The 10,727-nt window shown below is 36.5% G+C and overlaps 2 protein-coding genes and 1 pseudogene across 6 annotated transcripts; 2 read left to right on the forward strand and 1 right to left on the reverse strand.

Annotated features, from left to right (window-relative positions):
* The first annotated feature begins 876 nt into the window (after positions 1–876).
* On the forward strand, positions 877–3,010 carry LOC145626598 (NADPH-dependent aldehyde reductase 1, chloroplastic-like; annotated as a pseudogene). Its single transcript, XR_014111036.1, has 4 exons — positions 877–1,310; positions 1,841–2,217; positions 2,409–2,767; positions 2,868–3,010. The product of XR_014111036.1 is annotated as an NADPH-dependent aldehyde reductase 1, chloroplastic-like (transcript).
* Positions 3,011–4,568: 1,558 nt separating this feature from the next.
* Positions 4,569–6,786, forward strand: LOC145626601 (NADPH-dependent aldehyde reductase 1, chloroplastic-like). Its single transcript, XM_081679058.1, has 4 exons — positions 4,569–4,840; positions 5,037–5,413; positions 6,111–6,469; positions 6,561–6,786. Exons 1-4 carry the CDS (start codon positions 4,718–4,720, stop codon positions 6,581–6,583), a joined length of 882 nt encoding a protein of 293 aa, XP_081535184.1. The 5' UTR covers positions 4,569–4,717; the 3' UTR covers positions 6,584–6,786.
* Positions 6,787–6,978: 192 nt separating this feature from the next.
* LOC145626599 (mevalonate kinase-like) lies at positions 6,979–10,598 on the reverse strand. 4 transcript variants are annotated; one of them, XM_081679055.1, is made up of 5 exons: positions 10,393–10,598; positions 9,189–9,426; positions 8,759–9,012; positions 7,557–7,985; positions 6,979–7,387 (listed from the first exon to the last, which is right to left on the reverse strand). In XM_081679055.1, the coding sequence occupies exons 1-5, from the start codon at positions 10,526–10,528 to the stop codon at positions 7,263–7,265; spliced, it is 1,182 nt and encodes a 393-aa protein (XP_081535181.1). In that variant the 5' UTR covers positions 10,529–10,598; the 3' UTR covers positions 6,979–7,262. The 4 variants fall into 4 exon arrangements, with proteins under 4 accessions (XP_081535181.1, XP_081535183.1, XP_081535182.1 ...); XM_081679057.1 differs by having other exon boundaries at positions 7,557–7,970; positions 10,393–10,597; XM_081679056.1 differs by having other exon boundaries at positions 7,557–7,970; positions 9,189–9,432; positions 10,393–10,597.
* Between the last annotated feature and the right edge of the window lie 129 nt (positions 10,599–10,727).

The raw sequence follows: 10,727 nt of genomic DNA on the forward strand, positions 1-10,727 counted from the left end.
AGAAAAATGATTATCCTAAAACATATTGCAAGTAAATCGTATTCCACTAGAGTTTTTTAAACCAATAATATTATCTATAATTAAAAGTGTTGTTAGATTAATAATGGTTAACGAGTAGTGCAGCAGAGGTGGTTCTGGGCATGTGTAGGGTGATTGATCGCACAGGGCTCCTAAGTGAAACTACTATATAAAGGCCTTAATATTTGAAATCTACTTATATAAAATTAAGAGAAAAATTGTTAATCAATAATCCATTCTTCAATTATATCATAAAATTTATAATTTAGTACAAAAAACTTTACAAAAGAGATGATTTTAAGGTCCAAATTAACAAAATTACACCGGGCAATTTTCACTGTTAGCATTTGTAGTCCCGCCTCTAATAGTGCATGGTGCTCATAGTGTATTGATCAATGTATGCCTTTTGGTTTTGAAGTGTGTGTTATTAGGATTTGATTATATCTTCTAAAATTCTATCTTAATCTAATTTGAGTTGAGGTATAAGCCTTTTTAGTCTAGCTAATCTTTTGACTTGAACTATATGTTTCTTTTTTTGAACTATATGTTTCTAATTTGTTTAATTTGTTTTTTAACAAGGTACACATATTTTCGACTATACACTCGGATACACAATGCCACTATACACCAGGATACACGATGTTCACTATACACCCGGATCATAAACCAAGCGTTGAAGTTACATAGAGAACAAAAGCGGTGAATATGGAAGGAAAACAAAAAGGGTTCCACAAACAACACACCCTAAAAACATGGAAAAGAAAATAGCTACAAATCCACAAATGGAAAACAAAGTTCCGTTTCATTAGACGTGTCCTAAGGCAACGATCACCACGACACACGTAACTCTTATTACCATAGACACGTACTTTCCTAATTTGCATTCCCAAATTCTCTCTCTTTTTACATTTCTATTCCCATGCAAAATAACATCATGTATAAATTAAAAGCTAGAAGCTTATTAATTTCATGTAAAACAAAGCTTAATTAAATTATAAGCTAAAGTTTATTTTATGTTATTACGTGGAGTGGTGTTATCTAGGGTGTTAGTAGGAGCAACCACAAGTAGTGTATGTGTTGGACTTGGTAGTGTGGTTTCAAGAAGTTGCACCTTATATCGGATCAACGGAAGTGGTGGTACACGGCAAGGGCAGTTGTGCACGGTAAGAATGGCGTCGGGTGGCGATAAGTTTCCGGCTCAAAGGCAGCAGACTCAGCCAGGGAAGGAACATACCATGGATCCTATTCCTGAAGCTCTTCGCCAAGATTATAGGGCCGCTAACAAGCTTCAGGTATAACTAGTTACTCTGTTCGGATTTAGTTGTCATGTTATTACGGTTTTAGTTTAAATTAAACTATCAACGACGTGATTTGTTTGATTTAATGTTTTAAGTCTTCTATATATGGGTGTTATGTTTTTTCTCATAGTTACTTTTCTCTTGTGGATGTACAAACATTACCCTCTTAGACTTCTGGTCTTACCATATTTTATTTCTTTTTCTACATGTGCTTATGAATTTTTTACACATAATATAAATTGTTTCTTAAAGTGAGATTAGTTTTGATCCTTTCATGTCAAGAAAAAATTTATTTTTATTTATTCAAATGACCGACATTATATAAAGTTCTATCTTTCTCCCTAAATAAAAGTCTCATTTCTCTAAGAATTTTTTGTCCCGATTTCATTTTTCCTTTATGTTTTTATTCACTTTTAATAAATTGATTAAATCCTAACAAATGAAACTTTTATTTAAAGACGGTACTTTTTGTTGTTTCCTTACCCAATCTGGAATTCACGTACAATTGCACCTTCTGATGGCAGGGGAAAGTGGCCTTGGTGACAGGAGGAGACTCCGGAATAGGTAGAGCAGTGTGCCAATGCTTTGCATTGGAGGGTGCAACCGTGGCTTTCACTTAAGTCAAGGGCCGAGAAGACAAGGACGCTCACGACACCCTTCAAATGATCAAGAAACACAAGAGCTCCGATGCTAAGGACCCTATCGCGATCCCAGCAGATTTGGGGTACGACGAGAACTGCAAGAGGGTCGTCGATGAGGTAGTGAATGCTTTCGGGCATATTGATGTCTTGATCAATAATTGTGCTGAGCAGTATGAGTGTACTACCGTGGAGGACATTGATGAACCTAGGCTTGAAAGGGTGTTCAGGACTAACATTTTCTCTTACTTTTTTATGACAAGGTAAAACGAATTGAATTACATACAAAATTTGTATAGTAATACAATTACTATATCCGTTTTAAATTATTTGTAATGATTTGACATGAAGTGTGAGTAGAAAATGTCTGATCGTTGCAAATAATATGAAACGGAGGAAATATATAAAATGTGCCAAGTTTGTGACTTAGGGTTATTCTCATGTTGTTGTATAGGCATGCACTGAAGCACATGAAGGAAGGATCTAGCATCATAAACACTACATCAGTGAATGCATACAAGGGCAACGCTTCGTTGCTAGACTACACCTCTACCAAAGGTGCAATTGTGGCATTCACCCGAGGCCTAGCTTTGCAGCTTGTGGGGAAGGGCATCCGTGTCAACGGGGTTGCTCCCGGACCTATTTGGACACCGCTGATCCCGGCCTCATTCGAGGAAGACAAGGTCAAAAGCTTCGGTAGTCAAGTGCCAATGGATAGGGCAGGGCAACCTAGTGAGGTTGCGCCTTCGTATGTTTTCCTTGCTTGCAATGGTGACTCCTCTTACATTACTGGACAAGTCCTCCATCCTAATGGTGAGAAACCGAACCTCCTTTTTTCGATTTCATTTATTTTTTTGATGTTTAACTTGGTTTGGGCTAATGTATGTATGATCATGTTTGTTCATGTGTGCAGGTGGTGTTATTGTGAATGCTTGAATGGTATTTTGCTATGTGTGCTGTTTTTTGGGTTTCGAGGATGTTTACAGACAGTAACTTGGTTTAATCTTGTTGGTGTATCTTCCTAACTAAGTACCATTAGAGTACATTACAATGATAATAATATATGTAAGGTTCTAGATGGACCGACGGTTGATGTAACAAACGGTTCTTCTTAATCTGTGTTATTATGCTGAATTATCCTCTACAATGTTGCTAAAAGTATAAACTAATGAAGTTAAAGCAACCAGTTTTGTTGTAATAACTTGCAAAAATACTAAGATGAATATGTTTGTTTCCCAGGTCTTATTTCCCATCTCTGACATTCAAGTACTCAATTTTGACTGCCGAAATCTATGTACATACTTAAATTTCAAGCACTATGTTTGAAATTTAAGTTATGTTAGAAATGTAATTTATAAGCTGTAAATTTCAAACACTATATTAGAATTCTAAGTTATAACTTATAAGCTATTCTGTTTACCAAACAGTGAAACAGGCTGTGCAAAGATAAAAACAGTATTGAATAACATACTAGATTTATCAGGAAACCTCAAATACTACTTTGAAGCGGAATGATCCATATAAAAGAAATCTAATGTACCTGTCTTTCTAACTACTAACTAACTATGTTGCTACCTTGCTATATTGCTGAGAACCAGGAGCACAAAAATAAAAATAAAAAAAAAATCATATTATATTCTAACGAATCATCTAACATTCCCAAATCATTTTGGGGCCAATGCTTTATTGTTGTATTCTAACGAATCCAACACGTTTAAAGGGTATGAGCACGAGCAACATCATGTACAGAAAATAAAATGGCAACAACACCTTACTACTAAAGACTTGAACAGTAGTGACAGACTTTCTGATTAAAAATTTCATTCGGGCAACAAAGAGCAAAACTATATACTACCTCCGATTTTTTTTAGTTGCAACTTAGAAATATTTTATGTCTTACAAAAAATACCCCAAAGTTGCAATTAATAAAAATCGGAGGTAGTAGTTGTATGCATCAGTTAATACCCAGCCACAGCGTCAAGAACCTAGCCTCATGATACATTCCAACATGACAAAATTATTACTTTTGACAGTAATGACTATTGCATAAATCACAATATTAAAGGGAGACGTTTTTCTCATATAACTTTGTAAGTGATTAGCTTGCTTTGCATAAGCAATAGTGCAAAACAAGAACAAGGAGAGGGGACGTTTTTCTCATATAACTTTGTAAGTGATTAGCTCGGTTTGCATAAGCAAAACAAGAACAAGGAGAGAATGCGACACCGTGCAATCCCATCAATCTAATCAATTCATTATCCCATCAATCTAATCAATTCATTTACTTTTACCCTTTCGCTTAAGCAACTCTAGGTGTTACATTATTAGTTCAAATTACTTCATTGACGTGATTATTAATTCTGGACAGAGGAATTATTTAGGACGTAATTTTGCCCCGAAAGCGGTGATTGGAGATGAGAAGTCTCTCAAGGAAACTCTAGAAGTTCCTTCACAGGTGAGACCCAAATCCCTCTTACAGCATACATCATCCAAATCTGAAGTTGCACTTCAGCTAACAGACGTGTCCAGTGACAGTAATCTGCATGACACATATATTCTCCAAGTCCTCTGCACGTTGCTGTACTATCCCTTCCTCAGATAAACATCACTACACCAGTCCACTACAAATAAACAAAGAGCCTCACCTAAGAAGTTCAATCCAATTCCACAAAGAGTACTGTCTTTTGTGTTTTAGTACCATCTTCTAGTTTTCCTACTTTGGTTACTCAAGTGTTGCTAAGAAGAAGCTTTTACTAAGAAAAAATGGCGACTAACGGGCGAAATTTCCCGGCTCAGAGACAAGAGACTCAGCCTGGGAAACAGCATATCATGAATCCTGTCCCTGAAACTGGTCACTATGAGTACAAGCCTGCCAATAAGCTCCAGGTATATAATCGGAAACATACTCCCTCAGTCCGGAATTAGTTTTACACGACTCTTAATCTCTCATACTACCTCTGTTTCATATTATTTACAATAATTTGACATAAAGTGTGAGTAGAAAATGTCTAATCGTTGCAAATAATATGAAACGGATGTAGTAATAAGTTTTCTGATTTCAGCTAACTGTGTGTGATGACAGGGGAAAGTGGCTCTGGTGACAGGGGGGGACTCAGGGATAGGGAAGGCAGTGTGCCACTGCTTTGCGCAGGAGGGCGCAACCGTAGCATTTACATATGTCAAGGGCCGTGAGGACAAGGATGCTAGGGACACCCTTCAACTTATAAAGAGTGTTAAGGGCTCTGGAGCTAAGGAACCCATAGCAATCGCGGCAGATTTGGGGTATGATGAGAGCTGCAAAAGGGTGGTTGATGAGGTGGTTAACGCCTTTGGGCGCATAGATATCCTGGTCAATAATTGTGCTGAGCAGTACGAACGCACAACAATTGAGGAAGTTGATGAGCAGAAGCTTGAGAGGGTGTTCAGGACTAATATCTACTCCTATTTCTTTGTCACAAGGTGAGCACTTAAATTATACAAACTACTACTAATAACATTCTCACAGTGGATAATTACTTCACTAATACTGTGAAAAATCATATATTGTAACTCCACTTCACATCACAGAAGCTACTTCAGGGACACCAGAGATAATTTCACTCATTATTTCTAAAAACATATGTTAATTTTAATAATATCAAACAGGTAACTATAGTGTGACCTTAGATATGTTCCCTTTTTTGGGTTCTTTTAAGAATAATAAATTATGAATTATGGTTTTCTGTATTTTTTTTTTTTATTTTTAAATTCTGTTTTATGGCTTTTTTGCTTTATCTGTCTGAGTGTTGACCATGCATTATTTTGATGACAGCTTCTGTGAAATGATGATTAGTAGTAAAAGTTTTTTCCATACTAAAAATTAGTACATATTGAAGAAAGTTAACCAAATATGACTTTTCATGTAAATCAAGAAAACAATGCTACTACAATCATTCATATTTGTTTTCTGTTGACTTCACAGCAGCTTGATTATTACTTGAGGAAACTGTTAAAACATAGGCATATGAGTTAAACATAAAAGAGTACAATAAAACTGAAAATTATGCCTTTTTCCTAAGGTAATTATTCATGTTTAATTTGGATAAAATAGATGCCACTGCCAAATCTGCCACGACTCATGAGTATCGACGTTTTATTTTCATGTATGTATGTATAGGCATGCTCTGAAGCATATGCAACAAGGGTCCAGCATCATCAATACAACATCAGTTCTTGCATATAAAGGGAGTCCAACATTGCTGGACTACACCTCTACCAAAGGAGCAATTGTGGCCTTCACCAGGGGCCTAGCACTCCAGCTTGTGGAGAAGGGCATTCGTGTCAATGAGATAGCCCCGGGTCCTATATGGACTCCCTTGATTCCGGCTTCATTTAAGGAGAAAGAGGTTGAGAACTTTGGTTCAGAGGTGCCCATGAAGAGGGCAGGGCAGCCTAGTGAGGTTGCGCCTTCTTATGTGTTCCTTGCTTGCAATGCAGATTCCTCTTACATTACAGGGCAAACCATCCATCCTAATGGTATAGTCATCAACATTTCTTCAGAATTTGAGGTCAAGTATTATTTGATTTGTGTCGTAATCAGGTCGTATTTTTCATCCTATTTGTGCAGGTGGTGTTATTGTGAATGGCTAAAAACGTGAAGAATGAAACATGGTTTCTGGTGTGAGGTATATAGAACTTTCAAGAGTGCATCTAAGGTCTTGTTAATGACTTAGTGCTCTGTTTTACTATAGTTTATTTTCCTTAAGGTTGTGTGTGTTCAAGAGGGTGATATACCTTCTTTGAATGTGTACCAACAAAGTACATTATGGTAATAAAAGCTTATGTTTCATCTATCAATAAAATTTTCATTCCCAAAAATTATAACATATTGTTTTCCAAGTACATGTTGCTTAAGCTTATTGTCCACAATTTAGCAACAATTGTTTAGACGATTTAGGGCCTCATGCAACATGTAATTGGGACAAAATAACTTGTACATATGGAATTTAAGCATTGCACCACTCAAATTTGTTGGTCTTCCAACATCACATAACAATTCTTTCCACGATAAAATTGAAAGGCTAAAAACAACAATAATTTTACATCTTCAAGCTACTCAAGTTTTTGATACCTACATCGAGATTCTCAAATTTAAAGGATTATAAAGAGAATTTCGATGCAATGAAATAAAAAATGAGCATGGCAGCTACAATAATGGAATTAATGTACAACATATGGTACAGTGGGAAAAAAAATGACTTAAATTGGTACAATCAGGATCATTCAACAACAATGTTAAGACTCACAATGGCTCCTGAGAATGCACTGCTCAATTTTGGGCATTATCGTTGAAGCAAACCTCCATGCCATTGCCACCAATTCCAGCGATGAAGCATTGGAAGCCGCAGGATTCTAACTCAGCAACCACTTTATCCACCACAATGCTAGACAGAACTGAATTATATGGGTCAAGGAAAAGGACATAAATTCTGTATAGAAATTAATTGTAAGGGTAACCATCCCTAGCATGAATTCGACTTAATTTGAGTGGCATTTCATCAGTATATAAGTTAAGTGTAAGTATAGATGAAAATCAAGACATTATAATATTTATAAAGGATACTCGTTGGCAATAGTGTCAGTACACAGCCTCCGCCACCAGCTCCAGTCAGCTTGGAACGTAGCTTGTATTTAAGCGTTGTATGGAGAACCGTCTCTATTGTAGTATGGCTCACTCCCATACACTGAAGCAATCCTTGGTTCATCTCCATTAGTTCTTCCACCTTTTCTTCCTTTTCAGTGGCTGCAATGTCATCAAGAGCCGGTGTTTGTATGATATCAGACAAATCCTTGCTGATAGAGTCAACAGCTTTAAAAACAGAAGCCATTGCCTCAGGGTGGCGCAGTGTCCTTTCTGACACACCAGCAACTAGTGCTTTTGTGTTTCTCCCTACCTTAGTATTTGTAATTAGCATCTTTAATGGTGTATTCGCCTTGAGCCTGGTGATTTCACCTGACCTAAATTGTATCATATTTCCTGCATAACATATCACTGGATGTTCAGTCATCTCCAGACTCAGAGAGTATGTTTATAATGCACAAAACAGGCCATAGAAGATCTGAGTACTAACAGTAAACCAGGATGTCAAGATGGTCCTCAATGTTTCCTAAATTTCAAATTGGTGTTCAAGATATATACTTAACAAAAGTAAAAGATGTCGTATTGGTTTTCCTTTTATACATTGTAAATGTATGAAATTTTGATATATGGTACTAGTTTTGGTTTGTTAAACACAGTTGAGTCATTTCATGAACATTTGAGTAACTGCACAACATACTGACAAGGAGATGCCTGTCTTATTTAGGTAATGTTGCTTTATTTAATTCCTTCAATACAGGTGACATATTAATGTAGAGGGAAGTCAAAGAAGGGCAATTTCAGTCTTAATGTGCGGTTGGGACACTTAATCTTCAAAACCCAACAACCAATGGCAGGCCATAGCATGTATTAGTAATAGACTACCCATATAAGGATACCTCAAACCTTTGTCAAACACGTTGGTTTGTAAGACACAACCTTGTACTTCATAGAACATTAAAATAACATAATATCAAGGGCCAGTCTTTGGTAAGATAGTTTTAGAGTAACTTATTGTGAGACATAACAAGGTAAAAAGACAAGTCATTTTTATTACTCCTATAAGACAGTTTTAAGAGCCAAGGATAATATCATATCAAGAGAAAATTACCTCAATGCCTTTTGATAGAAATTTAAAAGAAACATAAGATTGGCATTGCAAGAATCTACGGAATAGGATGACATACCATAGGTGCTTACTGTATTGTCAATGCCAGATGGTCTTCCATGAATTATCTTTTCGCCTTCAAAAGCCCATTTGTTTACTAGGTCAAGCTCGCTATTTTTCAAAGCTACCCAACCTTTCTGACTATAGTCAAGCTCACAAGATTCTGACAATGCAAGAAGGGCACCTGAAAGTGCTACACAGAATGCAGCAGATGAACCCAAGCCTGCACCTAGAGGAAGTTCAGATGTCACAGTCACTGTTGCAGGTTTGTACCTAAAATACAAATATAAGTTGAGAATTCAACCATTGGTAGATATAAACTGCTTAACAAAACTAAATGTTGGGTAAAAACAGCACAACAATATTGATTGCATGGATTTGCATCTAAGAATGCAGCTTTCTTCAGCAACATATGATTGGAGGAGTAAGGGACAATATCACAAACATACCCTTGGGTGTTGGTGTATAGCCAGATAAAGGCCAACACTCCAGAAGCCAATGTTATTTTTGCCTCTGGAATATTTTGCCCTTCATAGAGTGGTGCCATTGACTTAAGGGTTTCTGATGAACAAGATAAGGGTGTCGAAGGTGAAGGGCTGTCAAAACCTGGAAGTACTTCTTTGATTCTTTCTATTGGCCAGGAAAACTCTAGTTCCATGTCCTTGAGATCAAGCTTAAGTGTATCACCTATTTCTGTACAAAATCAGGACAGCTAAATAAAAAAAAAAATCCCTTTAATATCTATGTATTGACAACAAATTGAACATAAGGCACTAGCAACAACTGAAAAGCAAGGTTTTTGTCACAAAAGCTCTTTGGTAGTTCATTGCCCAAAAGAACCAATGAAAGAGGATTATTTTTACGGAGTATTCTTTTCATAACGATGAAGGTTCGGATGTTTTTGAACTGCTCAAAAGTCCAATAATGAAAACAATAAGGCATCACAAATATTGCAAAATGATGACTAGAAATCACTTCAATACCACCTAGCATATGGCAATTCATACATGCCACCACCATCAATTCCCTGGTTCAAAATCATAATTTCCTCGGGTTTTCAAATCGAGACATTAGTTTTAATGTCTCATTATGACAATAACTTCACCCCTTGATCATGTGCATTATCAGAATTTCTTCAAAGTTTCAAAACATTTTTTTTTTCCAATTTTGGGCATGCCATATAGGCATATAGCTAATTAGTAATCAATGATAATGAACGAGCCCTTAGTTTTCACAGATTTTCCATCGCTATTAAGCGAAAATCACTTGAAAACAATTCACTCCAAAGTTATCCTATCACATGATTATACTTTCCAACAACCATTTTAACTAAAAATTCTCTAGTTACAATTCCACCCAAAATCCATCATTAAAGCTAACTTTCAATTTTCAAACACAATTAACTAGAAAAACTCATTTCCCTACTCATTAATCAAAAAGCTTGAATCAATACAATGAGCAATTTACCATTACAATCACACTAATCTAAATCCAACTACCCAGATACACATTATCCAAGAACTAATTGACCCAATTCAAAAAACACAAACTTGATCAAAATCAAACAAAGAGAAGCACATTTCACGTCAAAATTACTGAATTGAAATCATGAATAAGCAGAAATCAGAAAGAGGGGAGAGGGGAAAATGTTACCGTGGGAAAAGAGAATAGATACGGAAGTGTAGAGATTAATGGAGGCGGCGACGGCGGTGGATCCATGAACGACGGCGTGTTCTCCGGCGAGAATGATTTTTCCGGGAGCTCTAGCTCTGACCTCCATTCTACCCATCTCTTTCACTCTGATTTAGAGAGAGAGAGAGAGAGAGAGGGGTGTGTCAAGGTGTGATGGTTGTTGGGAGTCGTTTTTTGTGCTAACTATATACAAGTATGCAAAATATTTCCCACGAGGATTATTTGCATTGGGGGTGAGGGTCTCGATTCTCGAGTGTGTCGTAAGGCTTTGTTTGATTCATCTTATTTTGTTTAAA

This window comes from Chenopodium album, chromosome 4 (genome assembly GCF_948465745.1).
Source record: "Chenopodium album chromosome 4, dcCheAlbu1.1, whole genome shotgun sequence".
Taxonomy (NCBI): Eukaryota; Viridiplantae; Streptophyta; class Magnoliopsida; order Caryophyllales; family Amaranthaceae; genus Chenopodium; species Chenopodium album.

Bases quoted from the DNA above. Each gene is read 5' to 3' on its own strand.
- LOC145626601 (XM_081679058.1), top strand. From the start codon at position 4,718: ATGGCGACTAACGGGCGAAATTTCCCGGCTCAGAGACAAGAGACTCAG. The intron at 4,841-5,036 runs GTATATAATCGG...GTGTGATGACAG, and splicing joins AGCCTGCCAATAAGCTCCAG to GGGAAAGTGGCTCTGGTGAC. The intron at 5,414-6,110 runs GTGAGCACTTAA...ATGTATGTATAG, and splicing joins TCCTATTTCTTTGTCACAAG to GCATGCTCTGAAGCATATGC.
- LOC145626599 (XM_081679054.1), bottom strand. From the start codon at position 10,528: ATGGGTAGAATGGAGGTCAGAGCTAGAGCTCCCGGAAAAATCATTCTC. The intron at 9,433-10,392 runs GTAACATTTTCC...GATTTTGTACAG, and splicing joins ATCTATTCTCTTTTCCCACG to AAATAGGTGATACACTTAAG. The intron at 7,986-8,758 runs GTATGTCATCCT...CTGAACATCCAG, and splicing joins CAATACAGTAAGCACCTATG to TGATATGTTATGCAGGAAAT.